At 34.6% G+C, this 20519-nt stretch overlaps 1 protein-coding gene across 3 annotated transcripts in view; it reads left to right on the plus strand.

Annotated features, from left to right (window-relative positions):
• The window catches only part of Diaph3 (diaphanous related formin 3), a 440087-nt gene that overhangs the window by 153045 nt on the left and 266523 nt on the right, over positions 1 to 20519 (plus strand). For all 3 annotated transcript variants that reach the window (XR_016537097.1, XM_090342066.1, XM_090342064.1), the window contains 4 exons: positions 517 to 581; positions 5986 to 6090; positions 8943 to 9251; positions 9971 to 10085. Coding sequence is in view for 2 of the 3 variants with exons in the window: in XM_090342066.1 (XP_090198192.1) it covers positions 517 to 581; positions 5986 to 6090; positions 8943 to 9251; positions 9971 to 10085 (594 nt within the window). In the remaining variant the exon portion in view is untranslated. The remainder of the gene's footprint in view (positions 1 to 516; positions 582 to 5985; positions 6091 to 8942; positions 9252 to 9970; positions 10086 to 20519) is intronic.

Genomic DNA, 20519 nt, shown 5'->3' on the forward strand with positions numbered 1-20519 from the left:
ACCAGAACATTGTTTTATACTGGTCATTTTTGAGATAGAGTTTAGCATCCCGGTCAGCCATGTGCTTAGACTGTGACTTGCTATTTTAGGCTTTTATTTTAGCTAGGATATAGATGTGTGCTATCATGCCCAGTTTCTTCCACTGAAATGAACTTTGGCAGGTTTTCTTCCTCATCTGATTTGCTTCCCAAGCAGTTCTGGAACTGCATTCATCCCAATCTCAGCCTCCTTTGTAGCTAGGATGACAGGTGTTTGTTGCAATGCTTAACTATGGGTTGAGAAAGACATGTGTGTTCTTTTCTAGACCAGACTAGACTTAAACTATGATTCTGCCATTTTACCTTCTTAAGTAGCTATATTTGCAGTCATGTAAATCTACTTTTTTCTTCTATGTTTACTAACATGTCTGCATTTTGTTTATTTTATCAGGCAGTAATCTAACTTTTTGAAATAATTTTTATAGTTATTTTATATGGACATGGTATAATGACTTGTGAATTGTCATTATAATTTTAGATGTTTGCATAGATCAAGCAAAACTAGAAGAGTTTGAAGAAAAGTCATCAGAACTTTATAAAAAGGTAAGTAACTGACTAATTTTTGCGAGATTGCTAAGGAACCATTTCAGGAATTCACTTATTATTTCTGATGTCTTCTTTTTCCCCTCAGGCAGCCCATTAGTAATGGAGAACCTTGAAGGCCATTGTGTTTTTAAAAAGTCTTAAATTTTTTCTCTCAGCCTTTGACCTTTTTGCTCTTCTTCCTGACTGTTTTTTATATTTATTATCACCTGAAACAATCCATTGTTCATGTTTTTATAATCATATTCGTAAGTGTATTTAACTGTTTTGTCAACAAGAGTTGGTTTTGATTATCTTGGCTTTATTTACTATTTATACACAAATGTAATAATTGTTTTTTTAAGTGCTAAAAGGATTCTTTTTGAATAGTTAAAAAAGCTAAATACAATAGATTAATTTACAATAGATAGCTCAGATTGAAATCATATTTTAAATCTTGAAAGGTGCACTTGCTGTTTGTTTCATTTTATTATATTGAGTGTCATAAAGCTTCTTCTTCATGAGTTATCAGATATTACCAGATTCATTTGGTTCCTCCTAGTAGCCTTTCTGACTTTTTCTTGATTGGATGTTAATGTTGGAAGTGTTCTTTTCTTATTTGAATTTTCACATTGACTAAATAATAATTACTAAGACACCACACAGAGCCTATAGTCAATATTTACTAAGTCATCTGATATATATTTGATATAGCAAGTCATAATTATGCTACTGTTTAAAATAAACTTTGAGGACCAAACATCACTGAAAATGAAAGCAACCGTTTCATTAAGATATGAGTTATTTCTGGAGAACATTTTAGATGTCCTGAGAACTTCCAAGTGGTTAATTTCATAGGCTAAGCCTTTGGGTATAGGGTAGGGTTATATTTTGAATATGAGCTTATCAGTGACTTTTAGTGAATGAGTTCAGTGGGGAAACAAATTAGTGGATCATTTTTCTGTCAAAAGTCTTACTATTTGATGTTCATATTGTAAGTACCCTTTTTCTAGCTAATTATATTTTAATTTAAGTAACTCACTCCTCAGTGGAAAGTATCAGTGACCTTTATGTACTAGATTTGTGTAGTGTAAATGATTCTCAAATATAATTCCCTTGTTTTACTATTCTTTTTACCCAGATATTATATGTTAATGGAGTTAAAGAGCCCTGATTTTGTATATTTCTTAAAAAATGCCTGCTTTATGTATAAATAAAAGAAAGACCTTGTTCAAGGTTAGTTGTGTCTTTTTTTAGCCAGAAATTATATGTCTTAGATATATTCATAAAAATATTGTATGCTTCATAAAAGATTTCTATTGCCATGCCATTTTGTGTATATCAGCAAAAAGTTTGTTCTGATAGCTTTATAAGGACACATGTAAATATGTTGCTTTAGGCAGGAAGTGATCACAGTTGCTAGACACATTCTTTATTTAGGTGCATAAATTTGAAAAATGAAGACCAGAAATGTCAGAAAGTATATAGAGAATATTGAATTATCAAGCTTCTTGTACAGAGGCACTAATACATTTACCCTAGGGAATGAAATTAAGCAGAACTTCAACCTTAACTGTGTTGCTTGACATTTCTGAGTGTAATTTTGTAAGTAATATTGCTCTAGCAACTGTTTTTGGAATAGAGGGCTATCATATCAGGTTTACAAGGTATGTTTTTAATGGATACTCATTATATCCCTCAGGCTACAGTGATTTGACTGTAGATATTAGAAAAATCTAAAGCAAAGTTTATGTCACTTCTGATCCTTTTAGAGGGGAAGATGTGGAAAATTTTTCTTGTTAAGAAATACAGTTTTGTTATAGAGACATTAATTGTGTACCACTGTGATACTAATTCTGACAGTTTTGATTGTTTCTCTCATCCCCTAAATAACCACCTTTCTCACTTTTCCTTCTGAACTTCAGTCTAGACATAGGATAGTCATATACCAACATTTTTAAAGAGCTTCATTTTTATTCTTGTGGAAATAGTTCTCTTTTTTCTTGCAGTATACTAGTGAACTTTGTTTTACTAGTAAAAGAAAGGATAAGAGCAAATAACTTCTCAATGTTTTTTTGTACTGGCAGAGTAGGCAAAATTTAATATAAAATACTGATATAACTTTTCAACGTACACAGGAAGATTTGACCAAAGGTTGTTTCACACTTCATTCAACAATAATTTATTGAGTTTAATTATAAATGTAAGACCTTGGAAAGATGATGAATTAAAATAGACAAGGTTTTGCCTTTTGTGGACATATAACATGATGTTATTAATATGTATAATGTTACATCTTAGTATTTTCAGGTTGCTGTATGAGATTTGCTATGGCAGAAATGCTTCATATGGCATAAATTTCTATAGGAGAGATTCTTCATCCAGTATTGTCTATCCAGGATATATTTACCTGAGAAAGTGGTACCTATGCGATTCCTGAGGGATCTTTGTACAGAAACAAGTTTAGATATTCAAGGAGGAGTGAATGTAAATTTCTTTTGAATTTCCTGTTGGTAGCTCAAGCTTTACATACACTCTGTGCATGGAGGTAAATCTCATTGTTTCTCTCCAATGGCCTATGTGGTGAATAGTAAAGGCTTGATCCCTACATGGCACTAATGAGAGATCATGAAGCATTAATAAGAACAGCCTTGTGGAAGGTCAGTGAGAAACTAATGTAGTCCTTGCTTCCACTTCTTGAGTCCCCTGAAGCAGGGAGTTGTTATAGAAGGCACAATGTGGAACCTCCCATCCTCCCTTCTCTAAGTTCTCTATTGTTCTCATTTCTTTCTGCACATCTGCCATTGCTGTCTATTCAGCTAAGTGCAGCCTTAGCCATATAGTCCATGCTGTGTTGATAGATTCTGAACTCTAAACACTATGAGCTAAGTAAACCTACCTCTAATAAGTAGCATAGCTTATGTCATATGTTGCAAAGGTGATTATTACCATCTTGTTGGACAAATTATTTTTTCCCTGAAAATAGTTTTTGTCCTTGTTTTTTATTTTTTGAAATTTAAATTTTATTGTAAAGGTAATATACAGAGGGGTTATAGTTACTTAAGTCAGGTAGTGAGTACATTTCTTTTTGAACAGTGTTAACCTCTTCCTCATTTCCTCCCACTTTTACCCCTCCTGGTCTCCCTCCCCCCAGAGTTGTAAAGTTCTTTATTGATGGTAATATTTATGGATTTATAGTGGTTAGTTCATGTTTACTTCATCTTCTAGACAGTACTTAATACAAGCTCTGACCATATTCTGTTCAACTCTATCTGTAGCAGTTTCTGTTGTGAAGGACCTGTTATAGGACACAGGGTTTAACATTTATTGAATCATTGGAAATAGGTAGATTTGGACTAGATCCCAGAAGGTTTTTAGATATTGTTAATGATTATAAAAAAGTGACACTTTAAACATAAAAGAGTCATTATGTGTCCTGTACTTTAAAAGAATAACAGTATTCAAATACATACAGGAACATGGTAGGAGAGAAGATAAACTTGGTTTTGAACATGTTTTGTGTTTTGTTTAATTTGTCTGGAAAAGTTCAGTATTAGAAGAGAAGCTTTTGTGATGATAGGGATTTGGAAATGACCAGCCTGTGAATGAGTATTGAAACCTATGAGTCTGGAAGATACCATTATGAGAAAGGTGGAATGAGAGAAGATGGGTGAGAAATGAGCACTGTACAGCATAGGCTTTGGGGAATATTAAACCTAGAACAAAAGTTGGTAGGAACAGTCAAGGAGCATCCATAGAAACAAAATCCTGTGTTGTAATAGAACATACAGAGAGAGGTTGCATATAGAAACTAACATTTGTTAGGAAGAGCAGACCTTGTCTACTGTTGGACATGGAAATTTCCACAGTGTAAGTTTTTAATATGGTAGCCATTGACACGTGGGTCTCTGTTGTTGTGTACTTGACTAGTGTATTAGAGGACCAATATCTTTAACTTATAACTTGTATTGATTTAAATTCACATTTAAGTAACCTTGTGGCTGGTGCTTTGATATCAAGTAGCATTGCTATGGAAATTTTAACTAATATGAGGTTGTGAGAAGTCCAAGGGAGTTGGAATTTGGTTAGCCATGACTTTTTAAAAATTTTTTTTAGAATAAAAAAATGATTGCTGTGTTATAAGGAAAGAAAAGAAAGTTGAAAGGAAGGAAGTTCAGCAGGTTGGAATACTGAGTATGAGCTAAGATCATTCTGAAACAGTTGAATTTGAGGCAAAATTAAGATTATGTGAGAAGGGCTCTAAGGGACAAGGTGGAAGGACCTGAGTAGAAAAGTCGAAGTTTCAGCCTAGATATTGAAGTGAATATATTTAGTACGTCCTTGGTGAAGCACTTTTATGTAAAGTAAAACACATTTAGTAAGACCAGTATTGCATGTTTTCTCTTATATATGGAATGTGTGGAGGAACAAAAAAAGGAAGACATGATAGGAGAGGTGAATTGCCAGGGAGGAGGAAAGGAACTAGGAGAAAGAGAGGGCAAGGGACAATGGGTCTGTGTTTGTGTGTGTGTGTAAAAATTATTAAACTTCGTTATAGGTGTGGAAAGTGACAATAAAGCCCATTTTGTGCAATTAATAATATATTTCAGAAGACAAATTTCTCTCTACCTTTGCTGTCTAAATATGGTTTGGTTTGTAGGTTAGTTACTTTGGTAGATTTAAGATTCTTTTACAGTCTTAGTTGTTCTTCATTATAAGACACCACCCTATTAAAATTCAGGGGTTTTTGTTCCTGATAAAGACAAAGTGAAAACGTTTTGAGTAAAAGGAGGGAATTTATGAGTGGCTAAAATAAATTTGAAAGATCATTTGCTTCACCAGATTTTATTATTTTCTTTCCCTTCAGAAAGTACTGCACTAGGAGCTTTGAAAGACTAATTTATCATTAATCTTTCAAAGTTTTTTAGGAGATAAGCTATAAGAAAAAGTCTTATAAGTTATATTTATAGAGTGGAATTATTAATAAAAATATTAAAATGGAATTATAAATCATGTCAATGAACTATAGATAAGAATCAAATACAAGTTTTTTGTTTTTTTTTTTAGGTGGAAGGCAGCAAAGAATGCTTTGCCTTCTATTATTTTGTACAAAATCACCATGATATTTAGGGACTTAAGAAAAATGCCAAGGTCATAGGTAACTATGGCCCATTTTATTCTGCTGGGAGAAGAAGGTCACAGATTCCATCTCTGGCTTTGTCCACTCTTTTGTGAATGAGTGATTTTTGGAAGGACCTGGAGAGACCTAGAGAAAAGAAACGGCAGACTTATCAAAAATCTAACACTCCTTTTATAAAACCAATTCAGAACTCCATGTTCTATTGATGGATCATTAAGAGTCCTATTTTTGTATGAAGAATAGTGCTTTTCATTTCCGTCTTTTTCTCTTATTTTCCCGTTTCAGTTTGAAAAAGAGTTTGCCGACCACCAAGAAACCCAGGTTCAATTGCAGAAAAAAGAGGCAAAGATTAATGAGCTTCAAGCAGAGTTACAAGCTTTTAAATCTCAGGTAAAATACCATCCCAAGTGAATCTGATATTGAAACCCTACCAAAGGAGTAGAGGTTATGTTACATCTTCACAGTATCAAAATGTTTAAAGTTTAATTTCACCTGTATGCTTCCATAATATTGCTAATATGTATTTCTATGCTGCTATGCTTATTTTTTTAAATTGGCTGTGATTAAAAAAAATTTACTTGCAACTTTAGGAATATGTAAATTTTTACTAATTAAACCTGCTTCCTTTGTTTCATTTGGGTTTTGTTCCCCTTGTTAGATGTTTCCTAGGTAATTAAGCCAGAAAGGTTAAGAAAGTTTTATACTGTTAGATTTGCCATTCATCACTGATCTTTATCCCACTACAGGAAATTATTGCTGAAGCTATTTATTTTTCAAAACCTTCAACCTATGGGTACCTTGCAAGGAAAGATAACCTCTAGCGGAATGAGAACATTTTCTGATAATTTTTCAATTTCCAAAAGTAAACAGATTTAAAACATGACAAAAAAAGAGCAAATCTGGATTATAAGCAGATAGCTCACCTACATGCTCTACACATAAAACATTAGATAGCAAGAAATACATCATCTGCATGCTTTATGAGGATATAAGTAAGAGGATATAAGAGAATATTCATAGGTAAATGTCTTCATGCAGATTTACACTTAGGATGATGAGCAATAAATTCAGCTTTGCTATTTTCTTTCATCTTAATTTATGGTTATATAGAAATAATCCTAGGTATCTTGTTTCTTTGATTTTGGCTATTTTGTTTTCTTTTCAATACTCAATGAATAGCTGTGCTGTTTTTCAATCTGAAGACACCTTGAGTAAGAGGTATCTGTATTCAATTTTATTAAAAAAATGAAAAGTCTTTATATCTAAGAAAACTTGTATTGATATTTTTCTTTAGGGTTCTTAGAAAAAAGTAGCACATTTCACTGACTTTTTTATCTTTGTCGTATGGCTCGTTACCTTATATATTAAAAAATCATTTGTGTTTTGTGCTTCAAATTGACTTACAGACAGACAGTGGCTGAAGTATTGATGCCAAAGTTTTTCTATCTTGGGCTAATATAAATTTTATTTACTTTTAAAACACCTTTTCTTTTAAACTTTTCCCATTTGAATTATTTTCAAATGTGCTTAAAAAATTCTAAATTACAAAAGTACATTTAGGGGCTGGGAGTTTGGCCTAGTGGTAGAGTACCTGCCTAGCATGCACAAAGACCTGGGTTCAATTCCTCAGTACCACCTACGTAGAAAAAGCCAGAAGTGGTGCTGTAGTTCAAGTGGTAGAATTCTAGCCTTGTGAAAGCCCTAGGACAGTGCTCAGGCCCTGAGTTCAAGCTCCAAGACTGACAAAGAAACCCTCCAAAAATGTATACTTACAATTTTTGAGTAAGTTATTGTTGCATGGTAGTCTGTGCATGAATATTGGTATTGGTATAGAGCTTGAACTCAGTGTGTTGTGCTCTTTTCAGCTCTTGCTCATAGCTTGGGCTCTGAATAATCTTCATTGAAGAATATTCAGTATTCATTGAATGTTCAATATTCAGTATTTCTCTTCTGCCATTAATTAATGTATCACATATAGTTTTTCAATATGTTAGTTGCTGCTTTTGGTGCTAAGAAAATACTGATTCTTACAGGGTGTCACTTCCCTCATCAAAAGTTTAGTCTATCCGTGAGTTGATTGAACATAATTCATTATGAGATTATTTCACACCACAAAACGATTGAGCAATGCAATACACCAGAGATATAAAATTAATGAACCGAGTAAGTCTTCTTTTAGGGGGGGAAGAAGCATATTTAGGCAGGAACAGGCTAGTAGGAAATGGCCAGCTGAAGAGATTGTACCATGCAGAGAAACAAGATGTACTTGAGATTTGAAATCACTGTGAAATTGACACATACCTAGAACTAAAAGAAAGTCACTTGGAACATCAATTGTGGTAACATAGTTTTTTAGGTATCTTACTAGAAATTTTAGAGTTTTTTTTTTTTATAATGAGTATTAGAAACCATTCAAGGTACTCTTGATGAGATTTGAGTCAAGATAACTTATGGAAATGCCGTTTCAGTATCTGTTGGATATTATTGTATCATTATTGCTATAGTCTTTATAATCCCATTGAATTCTGGACACTGATAATTATGGATTGCTAACTGATTAATTGCAAGAACATTTTGCCATTTTGCCAAATGGGCCTCAAATTCACTATGGAACACTTTAGGTTAGCTTCAAACTCACAGTTTTCCTTCTGTGGCCTCCTTAGGGTAGGGATTAAAGGTATGCCTGTCAGCTCTGTTCCACAGCTTTTTTCTCATGTTCTGTGTTCTCTGCGTTCTGAGTGAACTCATCTCCTACTGTAACTTCTCCTGCCCCCTAGAGATATTTAATTTCCAGAGTTTCTAGAATCATACCCTAATTTCTGGGTATCTTTAACCTATGTAATCATAATTGCCTCCCAATGGCAATTGCTTATTTTTGAGATCATAACTAATTACTAGTTAGAAGAAAAAAGGTGTTTTTTGTTGTTGTTGTTGTTGTTTGTTTTCTTTTTCTTTGCCAGTCCTGGGGCTTGAACTCAGGGCTGAGCCCTGGCCCTGCTATAAGGCTAGAACTCTGCCATTTGAGGCATAGCACCATTTCCTGCTTTTTCTATGCATGTGGGTACTGAGGAGTTGAACTCCGGTTTTCGTGCATGCTAGGCAAGCACTCTACCACTAGGCTAAACTCCCAGCCCAAAAGAAAAGGTTTTTAAATTAAACTTATATGAAAGTACTAGTACTAAGTTACTTTTGGTCTAAAGTAGTAGCCATGTTCTTAGTTCCATCCTTACCATTTTCTCTAGTTTGGTGCTTTGCCAGCTGGCACAAAAATTCCTTTGTTAGCATCCCAAGAAGATGGACCTAGCCAACCAGCAGTCCCTCCTGCCCCTCCACTGCCTACTTGTGGAACGGTGCCACCTCCACCACCCCCTCCACCCCCTCCACCTCTTCCTGGAGTGCGGATGCCATTCGGGGGTTCTATACCTCCACCACCTCCTCTGGGATTTCTCAGTGGACAACACTCTCTTCCTCCTCCAACACTGCCATTTGGATTGAAACCAAAGAAAGAATTTAAACCTGAAATCAACATGAGAAGACTAAATTGGTTAAAGGTAAGTCATGTAAGGAAAATACACACATACTTTTTCATAGATTAGGATTTAATTTTAGATTTACTAATACATAATTTACTGTGGGACTCAAAGTGAAAGTAAATAAAGTGTGTGTGAATGTGCATTTATTAATGGAAGTGTTACCAAAGCCCTTTACTATTGTGTAAGCATTTGCAGTTTACACATTGGGTAGGAGGTGATATTTTGAAGGGATTTGATTTGTACTTAAGTTGACATGTCACCATATTCAATGATGGTACATGCGTTTCTTAGTAACATAAAAACATTGGTATTCTTAGGAACTTATGTTTGTTGGTAGCTTCTTGCAAATATATATCACTTGCTAGAAGCTGATACTTAGGTTATAGGAATTCTGAAACCTACAGAAAGTTTTTTTGATGGTCATATCACCTTGTGTTATTTCCTTTAATAGTCAAAGTGCAAATGAGCATTCATAATGACTCAAATACAGCTGATATAAAATAAACTTTATTCCTTTTCAAATTCCCATCTATTTTGTCATGGCAGTCACTTTTCATAAGATCTTAATATCCTGTAAAATTTGTCTTTCATTGAGCAGACTTTAGTGTAAACCTTTCAGAGATTACTTCATACACATCTGCTGGCAGCTATGGGATGTTGGGGTCTGTCGGCAGTGATTGGGTTGGGACAGGTGAAGACAGCAGCTGTTTTATGCATCAGTCTTCTCTCAATTGCAGATCAGACCTCATGAAATGTCTGAAAACTGTTTCTGGATAAAAGTAAATGAAAATAAGTATGAAAACATGGACCTGCTGTGTAAACTTGAGAATACATTTTGTTGCCAACTAAAAGGTAAGTTTAGCATCTTGTCTCTTAATTTATTTTGAGAGTTGTAACGTTGTCACTTTTTATATAACAACCTCTGAAAAAAACTTTACGTATCTTTTACCTGATATTTTCTTATGTTTAATGGCACATATACAATCTTACACACAGTATATCATCAGATGAGCAAAAGAAGATATACTAAAGGAGAAAACACAGAAAGTCCAATAAATATTGATGCAATAAATGCATGTAGAAGGAAGTAATATGTGCTTTCCCAGCTCTGCTTTCTTTTTCCTTCATAGTATTAGAAATAGTAGGCATGTGGCTGACCAGTTATTCTGCAGTTTCAAGCTTCACTTGTGTGTGACTGCATGCCATTCTGTTTCCTTTTTCTCTAAGTGTGAATGTGGGAGATCAGGAGACACGGTTTTTAGTTATAGCTGGTAGAAAAAATAACATGCATTATTCTTACATTTTCTATGTGACAATTTTTTATTGTATTTTATTGTCAGGGTAATGTATAGAGGGGTTACAGTTACATTTGTCAGGTGGTGGGTGCATTACTTCTCCAACCTTGTCACCGCTTCTCATGTTTTGTCTCTATTTCCCTCCTCTCACTCCCTCCCAATCATCTTGTTTTCCCCCTTCCTTTCCCTCTTTCAAATAAGCAGATAAACATATATATAATATACCAGGTAACAAAGTCAGATACAGTAAGCCTATATGACAGGTTTTTTGCTCTTTGGGGTTTTTTTTGAAAATTTTTTGTAAATTGATTATACTTATTCTTTGTTCTTGTTAAGACAGGTATTTTTAAAGACAATTTTGACATAAGTTTCCATTAGTTATAATGTTAGATAAACAAAATGTTTCTAGCGAAAACTTTGGTAACCCCTAGTATTACAGTGACTATCACATAATTAATTGGCATATCAACATGTGATGGTATCTTCGGATTTATAATATATTCGTAGCTGACTTGAAAGAAAAGTAATAGCATATTCATATGACTTTTTTGTTAGGAGCAATGATGTTAATTTTATGATATTTTGTCCTAGTTTTAGCCTGTGTGTACACCTTGGGGAGGGAGGAGGGAAAGTGAAAGAAAAACATGGTAAGGCTAACAATGTAAATGGGAATATGCTCACTCCCTTATGAATGTAACTGTAACCTCTCTACATATCACAGTTTAAGACTGATAGCAATATTTTGTTAATTTAATTTATATGTATTTTATATTAAAATTTTTATTTTAGATCTGAAGCATAATGCACTTAGAGTAACTATTTTTTTATTATTTTTTGCCCAGCAACCCTTTTTACTATATACTTAATGCTGTCTATATTCCTATCAGAGAAAAATTAAGCTACAGAGTTTTAGATGGGAAGCTTTTATAAGATTTCTTAAATATCTATTTACACTGCACCTTCTAGAGATGCTTCATATGTCAAATTTTTCCATTGATCATCATAGTCATAAAAGAATATTGGCATATCAATTAAGAAATTGACTTTATAAAGTTATTTACATTCCTTAGATATTCTTTAGGGAAAAATAGTTGTGATTTAAAAATTGTTTAATCATAATTATAAAACAAAGTAGCCTTTTCGATTTGTGGAAATCAAAAGTCATGACCAGATATTCTGAGCAGGATTTGTCTTGAATAAAAATGTTTATGATGATCTGTTGTGGTCTTTGAAAAGGGGGAGACTTTTTCCTGTCAGCCTACCATGGGAAAACTAGTGAAGTAAGCAGATCTTAATTTTACCTTTTGATTATGGAGAATCAAAATTTTCTATGAATAAGATTAGTTCACTCTCAGGCAATCAAGGAAAATGTATGGCAGTTAGAATATGTATTTACATGTAAAACACTTCAGAATTTCAGATTTCATAATCTGGAATTGATTAGTTTTTCCCTTTGCTTTGCTAGGAGGTGCAAATGGTGGTATATGGAAGCTATTTAAGTAAAGCTGACATCCGGCTTCTTTCTTTTTTCCTCCCTCTTTACTCTGATTACTTTCTTAATTAATGAGGCTCAAAAGGGAAACTTGTTAGCATGTCTTTAATTTAGCTGTAGTGTTAGTCCTAAATGAAATAATTGGACTTTTAAAAAATTCTTAAGTCATCTAACCTAAGCCTTGAGATTCAAGGTTGAAAAAAAAAAAGAGAGGTACTTGTAGAATCTAATACTAGTTATCAAGATTAAGGTTAGAAATGATGATCATTTTCTGTGTATTTTATTTCCATCCTCTCTCCATTCCCCTCCCTCTCCCTCCCTCCCTCTGCCCCTTCCACCCCCCCATCTTTGTACATGCTGGGCCCTTGGTTCATATTCTTTCTCACTTGACCCCAAAGCTGACAGAGCACTACAACATCTTTTGTCTCTGCTCAAATGCAGTTACCCTTTGAAACTCTGAATGATATTTCATGGTGAACAGAAAAGATGAGGATGCTCAGACTTGTGAGCCTGAGCAGTGTCAGCATTTCATTATATCAACTAGAGATAAGCTGAAAAAAAATGTCTATTTTTTTGTTCAGTTTCTTAAGGAATAATCCTAGGAAGTTTAATATGAAGAATGTTAGTAACTATTTTGGCCTTATTTTTAGTGAAGGGTTTTAGTGAAGACAGCCAATTATTTCTACTTTTAGGGAAACAGATTTTTAGTATGGATAGTTAATAGGAAGTAGCAGCATGGAAGGAAAGAAAAAGATGTTCTAAAGTCTTAGATAAGAACATCGGCTCATATAAAAGGGGCAGATGGCTCTGTTGGTCTCCATTTATGGCCTAGTTAGTCAAAAATGATAACATGGAGCGTATTTAAAGAATCTTTAAATACGTTCTGTCATTTCCAAATTACTCAGAAGTAAACCTGGGAACTTAAACATTATTTAGTCCATAGTAACTATCCAGTCGACACTCTCCTTTACTGCATGTAGAGAGGCTAAGTTTGATTATTAGTTTGTATTGTAACTAGGCAGAGAAAAAGAATCCGTATCACAGGAGAGCACGGTAGGCTTTTAGAGAAGTAATGTGTGTCTATGTTTTTTTCTTCTGTGATTACAGGAATGGTTTTTCCATCTAGGCATTTAAATGGAACATACAAATTCTTCATGCTTCTTGATCATTTTAAATAGTAAGAATCAAGGGAATTGAATTTGAAGAGAACCCAGAAATTTTTTCACACATGACTCTTACTGTAGACACTGCTCTAGGTTTGTTGGGGTTTATGTATCTGGAGAAGGAAGAGGAGGTGATATTTACTGAGCATGTGTGGTGAATCACTTCCTGATACTGCATATTCTTTATGTTACCTGTTTAAGTCTTCATTACAATTTCAGCTGACCTCTTTCTTCTGCTGTCTTTCTTCTTCTGTTGTTTTGATTAGAAAATAATTCTTTTGGGGCTGAGAGTGTGGCCTATGGGTAGAGTGCTTGCCTAGCATGCTTGAAGTCCTGGGTTTGATTCCTCAGTACCCTATACAAAGAAAAATCCAGAAGCGATGCTGTGGCTCAAGTGGTAGAACACTAGCCTTGAGCATCAGGAGGGTCAGGGACAGGCTGTGAGTTCAAGTCCTGGAACTGACCAATAATAAAAAGAAAAACAGTATTTTATCCTATGATATCATCTCACTCCATATGTACAGATACAACAGATATTTTTGATGGTGACATAGATGCTTTCTCTTGACTCCTGTTGCCCTTTATATTATTTCTCTTTTTTATATTTTGTTGGAGGGAGTGAATTTTTTTTTCTTTTTAAATTTTATTTTATTGTTGGGACGATGTATAGATGTGTTATAGTTACATTTGTCAGGTGGTGGGTACATTATTTCTTGAACATTGATACCTTCTCCCATGTTTTTCCTCCCCCTTTCTCTCTCCCCACCCCTTCCCAATCATCTTGTTTTTCCCCTCCCCTTCCCTATTTCAAATAAACAATATACGTATATACAATATAGAAGGTACCAAAGTCAGGTACAGTAACAACATGAAATAAACGATAAGAGGGAAAAAAGGAGAAAAGAAATACCTTCACATAGTACATTAAAATAACATTCACAAAGATAAACCTATTGTTTCCATATCCTGGAGTTCGCTTATCCTCATCCTATATGTGTGTGTGTGTATATATATATATATATATATATATATATATATATATATATATAGCTTTTGAGGTATTGTGATCCTTTTGAGGTATTGTGATCCTTTGCTAGGAGAATCCTAGATGTGTACTAATTATTACAAATGAGGGAAACTATGTCTGGCTTACTTATGATTTTGGGTTCTGGGCTGCTGTCTCTGAAGTTTTGTTTTTGTTCTGTTTGTATTTTTCCCCTATTCTTGGTCTGTTGGCTTGAGATCAGGGTCTCGGTGCTGTTGCTGTATTCTCTCACCCAAGGCTAGCTGTCCACCACTTTGAGCCACAGCTCCATTTACTTTGGTGGTTAATTGGAGATTAGTCTCACAGACTTTCCTTCTGAGCTGGCTTTGAACCATGATCCCAGGGTCTCAACCTCCGGAGTAGCTAGCAGTACAAGCAAGAGCCATCAGTTCCCAGGTCCCTGGCCTCACCTAGCACTATAGCACCAGAGCCACAGCTCTGGTTCTAGATTTTTGGTGGTTACCTTGGTGTTCAGTTCTCAGGTAGTATTACATGTATGATCCACCAAGTATTGTTTTTAAAATCTTCCTGTTGTCATCTGTAGCATTGGCTTAGTAGGTAAGAGCCCTGTGACATATCTTAAGAACTTTTAAAAATCCTCTGCAAACCTTTCTTTGTGAAATTAACCTTTTTCCCCCAATTTGCATATACCTCCATCTTTTAAAAATATAGTTTATTTGTTGTTAAATACCTCATTTTGACTTCCTTTTCTCATCTAGATTCTTGAGATAGCTTGTAGATTTCTGGTTTTTACTTTCTTCTGAAAAGAAAAGGGCCCTTTTCTAGAATGTTTTTGTCGTCTTGCCTTATTATTGTTTGCATGTCTGTTTTATTTTTCCCTTTTAACTACCATTATTGAAGCTGACTTGTATTTTACATATTTAGCTTATGTTTAGTCCTGGTGCCATGGGAGTACATAAGGTAGACCTATACTTGTTGTCTTAATAAAGCCCAGTGAAGTTCTAATTTGAACTATCAGAATGAAGAATGGAACAGTGAACAATTATTTTGATGTTGGAAGACATTGTCATATTTTCATGTCCTTGGCTTTTGTGAAGACCTAATACAGTTGATATATCTCTCTGAAATTTAATCACAATATTCAAAATTAACATTTGGAAACACCAAAATGGTTATTACATATAAATCTACACATACACATTTGAAGGGTAGATTGAAAGCATCTGTTGGTTAATTTTTTTTCAGGGTGTTGGAAAATAGATTAAAGTGTCCTAACAGGTTATTGGTGTTAGATTTGTCAACTAAAATTAATATTAATTACTTTCATTATTTACAAATTGTTAACTTAATAGGATTAAAGGGCTTTCTAGAAATACATGAATATTCTAATTTTTGATTTATTATGAAAATCTGCTTACACAATTGTTAGCTATTTGAAGTAATCACATTTTATAACAGGTGTATCATATTTGCCAGATAGGGCCAATAAACTGATTTATAAATAATTTCTCAATTGAATAGCAGTGGCATATGGAAACAGTTAATGGATTATGTACTTAAAAACAAATCAGGCTTAGATTTCCAACATCATAGTTCAGTGGACAAAATTTTGGGTAATAAGCGATACACCACAGATTACCCCAGTGTCTTGGCTGTGTCCAAGATGTCATTTTATAATTACAACATATTTTTTCTATGATACTTCTGTATGATACATTCTAACCCATTTCTCAAGCTATAGTAGATTGAACAGTATAGTTTATGACAGAAATAATGTTCTTCAGGATGTATGGTGAGAAAGAGGCCAGACTGAATTCAGGACTGGAAGGTTTCTGTAAAGAACAAATGCAAGTTTGGAAGAATTGGGGGAAAAAATAAATTAAGAACTGCGTATTCTGTAGAGAGAAATGATATTGGGTTCTTCACTGTGGCCGAATCTCGAGAACATACTATAAAATGAGATTATGAAATAGGTAGAAAATGTCTTCTTTCATCGTTAAAAAGTATCACCTTATTGTTGTTTATAGGCTGGATTGTGTATTAAATAGCTACTTATTGTTAAAGCTTTGTACAAATATAGTGTATATAGGACTTCAGGATATTAAGTGCAATACGAATTTTTTTTTTTCCAGTCCTGGGCTTGAGCTCAGGGCTTGAGCAGTGTCCTTGGACTTTCTCAAGGCTAGAGCTCTACCACTTGAGCCTCAGCACCACTTCTGGCTTTTTTTTTTTCCTATGTATGTGGTACCAAGGAATCGAACCTGGGTCTTCGTGCATGCTAGGCAAGCACTTTAACCACTAGGCCAAACTCCCGGCCCCAATACGAAATTTTTTGTAACACAGAAAAGTAATTTCCAACATGGAAAATAACCATTTGCATTTTGACTTTCACAAGATTGATTCCAAGGCATGTTTCAGGTGTTTGGGTAAGCTGAGCTTTTTGTCCCTCAAAGTTGAGTCATTTCAGCATCTGATATCAGATTTATAACGTGGTTTATGTGTTGAAGGACATCTTTCCCATGTTTGTGTCATATCATTTGGAAAGCAAGGCGGGAGACATTTATTATTGCTTTTAGGCTAAGTTTACCTTGAGTATTGAAAAGAAGAGGTATTTCCAAATTAGGAGCATACATTTGCTACATGGTTCTAAACTCGGGTCCCTTTATAAAAGTCAGGTGTATGAACTTGGATTAAAACCAATAACTTAGTTCCCCAGTGCAAACCTCAGTACTGGGAATAAAGAAAAAGAAAATAATCGTCACAAGATGACTTTCACTAATGTGTAATGTGTTATTGTGTATCTGAAAGTTAGCATTATCTTCAGTTATTTATTTACTGTATTTATATACAGTACCAATGACATTTCTACCAGTAGAGTTCATATAAACTTTCATAACATTTGATAAATTTTAAATATATGAAAATCTCCATCAAGTTCACCACTACATCAGTCAGGATAGGTATTAGATCTGCAGCTAGATTTTGTTACTTACTGCATTTATCAAGAAGGGTATTTTGTCAGTTGGAAGCCATTGAGATTTTGGAGTGTAGGCATTTGTTTATATGGAGTCATGAATATGAAAGGTCAAAGATGGGTGAATAGGAATTGGCAGGGAAAGCCTAATATCATGGTATAAAGCTGATTAGTTCTCATAATCTAACCAACAGTGTGGGTATTTGGAGTGTTACTTAACAGGAGCCCTATGCTGTATTCTAATGTCCTTTTTAACTGTGCATTGCTCAGTCACTGGCTGGAGGCCACCCAGGACAAACTTGGCCAGGGTTCAAAGCTAAGGAGAATCATAAAGAAGTTTGGCCAAGATCTTGGAGCCTGTCATCAAAATGCATTCCTTTATGTCATTCTGAAGTCATTTCCTAGATAAGCTTGAAAACTCATGGCTGTAATCCAAAGAATTTAGGAGGCAATGATCAAGGAGATTTCTGGTCAGACCAATTGGTGCATAAAGTTCTTTAGTCTCCACTCAGCACTGTAAAATGCTGGGTTTGGTGGTACATGTCTGCCAGCTAAAATATATGTATGGGATGAGTTAATAGCAAGATTTCAGTCTAAGCTGGCCAGGTATACAAAAGAAACTGTATATGAAAAACAGCTAAAGCATAAACGGCTGAGATTATGGCTCATGTTCCAGTGCCTAGCTAGTATAAGATTCTGAGTTCATATTCCAATACTGCCACAAGATGTTTTCTTAAAGGACATCTCCATGGCTGGCTCCATGAACATTTCTGTTTGCAAGCACATTATGTGCTTCAATAACTTTACTGAAGAGTATATTTCTTAGTACATAGTGGTAATTGTCTTGCTTACTTGTGCCAACTCAAAATTTGCACAGGTTTTCAAAGCATAAAAATACACAACTTTTTGAGAAACTGAGAAATTAGCCATTAAACAGAGTGTTGGGCTGGAAGTATGGCCTAGTAGTAGCATGCTCTCCTAGCATGCACAAAGCCTGCTACCATAAACACAGAAAAAACTGGAAGTGGTACCGTAACTTAAGTGGCAGTGTGTTAGCCTTGAGCAAAAAGTGTCCAAGGACAGTGCCTAGGCCCTGAGTTCAAGCCCTAGGACTGGCCAAAAAAAAAAAATGTATAAAGATTAAGGCTAGGCTGTGGTTCATTCTTTGCTTTATTTTCAAGTTGCAGAATTATAGATGAACACAGGTATACTCTGCATTGAGTTGCTGTTTTTTTGACTGTAGATCTGACGGAAAATCCTGAGCACAGTCTTGGTAGCTGCTTTAGTATATAGTTTGCTTTGCTTTCTTTGAAGTCTTACACATTGTGAACAGTTACACATACTATCTGGTATTGAATTCCATTTTTCTGTTTGACAGTGTAGTCTTTGCATGAAAAGAATAAACCCTACTTTATCTTTATGATTTATATCTGGGCCTAACTGTTGTCTATTAATTTTTTAGGGGGTGGAGTATAATCCTAAAGACCAATTCATCACTTATATAAGGATATTCTACCACATAGAATTATTTTTTAAGGCAGTTTTACATTAGCCAACTCTGCGCCCCCCCCCCCCTTCCCTTTTTGAGTATTCCCATGTTGCCAAATGAGTACTTGAATTGTGAGCTGGGATTACCCACTGTGTCTCCATTCACTGTTTCCCTTTGCCACCTGTTACTGAATCTATAAACTATCATTACTGACTAATGTATTCATTGCTATCATATAGACGAATGCTGGGCAAAATATAAAACTTTTTAACTAAATGAAAATAAAATTATAATGGTAGTTAGCATATCCCCCCCCACGTGAAATGGAAAAATTGAGCTCTATCTATCTATCTATCTATCTATCTATCTATCTATCTATCTATCTATCTATCTACCTACCTACCTATCTACCTATTTACCTATCTACCTACCTACCTACCTACACACTTGCACACACATATGTTTTGTATATAGGAAAAAGTTTATGAAAGTTTTCCAGAGAAGGTGAACTGAAAGGAGCATAAGATTGCGTGAAGGCAGATCTGAGTCTATAGCCAGGGTCTCAGCTGTGCCATGCTGCTTCTCTGATTAAAAGAAATCCTATTATGTTTTATTTAAAGTGTTCTTCTTTGATTTAAAATAATTTTCCTCTCATCTCCTGCCACCTTACCACTGCCCCACAGCAGTGCACCTCATCGTGTGGTTTATATTAAAGGCTTTAAAAACTTGCCATTTTTTATTAAGACCGTCTTTCATCATTTGCTACCTCTATCCACTTGTGTAAGTATTTTGAGCAGTAAATACTAATACCATGCTGTGGAGTGTACAGGAGAAGTGAGGGTCTCGGTAGTGTCCAGTCCTTACAGGGGGAATGAGGGTCTCTGTATGGGCCACCTGCTGTGGATGCAGATGTGGCTTTTAGAGTCATACTTTTGTGCTGGTAAACTCGGGATACAATATTTCTCCCATAGGGTTATTGTGTGCATTATATAATGAATATTGTAAAATATCTTTGGCTGTGCCTCACACATTGTATTGCTTAGGATATTAACTTAAATGTTGAAAGTACAGGCTTCACCTTTCCTTGTATAGCTTTGTGTATCAACTGAATTTTTCCACAATTGTTATGGTTATTGTTGAAGTAGACAAAATTCATCTTATTCAATATTTGAAGATTTGTATTTTTCTGTTTTTTGTTTTTTAGATTCCAGTTTGTAATTTGTACCGGACACATTAAAACATAATGGATTTTGTACTTATTTGTGGGGTATTTCTATAAATGTTTCTTTTGTTTAATGTTTTAATCAGGGAAAGCATATCTAACCCTCAAGCAGATTAAAAATAACTTTGAAATGGTTTTGTTACATGTTTTTGCATTTCATACTATTATTTTCTAGTGTCCCTTTACTTTGTAGCAGCACTCTAGAATTTCTTGTTTAAGTATTACTTAGTACTCAGTATTCAACCCCTTTCCATCCATCCTTCACCACCAACCCTTCCAGCTTCTGGCAGTCACCGAGAGGTCAAGTGTTTTAGATCCCTCAGTTGTGTGAGGTCATGTTTAACTTGGATTCTCTGCCTAGCTTATTTCATTTAACATGATGTTCTCTAGTTTTTGCCATGTTGCTGTGTCATTTGTGTGTTTGTATTAATAGTATTACCTTGTATGTATGTCACATTTTTATCTTCATCAATCGAAGAATGGTTGTTTTCATTTCTTACTATTGTGTACATTATTGGAGTAAACAGGATTGCAGATGTCTCCTCACCATTCTTTATTTCTTTTGTGTGTGTACTAGTAGAAGTTTACAGGATCATGTGATAGTTGTAGTCTTAATTTTTTGATGTGCTTGTGTGCTATTTTCTA

The sequence above is a fragment of the Megascapheus bottae genome, chromosome 11, assembly GCF_031878675.1.
Source record: "Megascapheus bottae isolate mThoBot1 chromosome 11, mThoBot2.hap1, whole genome shotgun sequence".
NCBI classification, from domain to species: domain Eukaryota; kingdom Metazoa; phylum Chordata; class Mammalia; order Rodentia; family Geomyidae; genus Megascapheus; species Megascapheus bottae.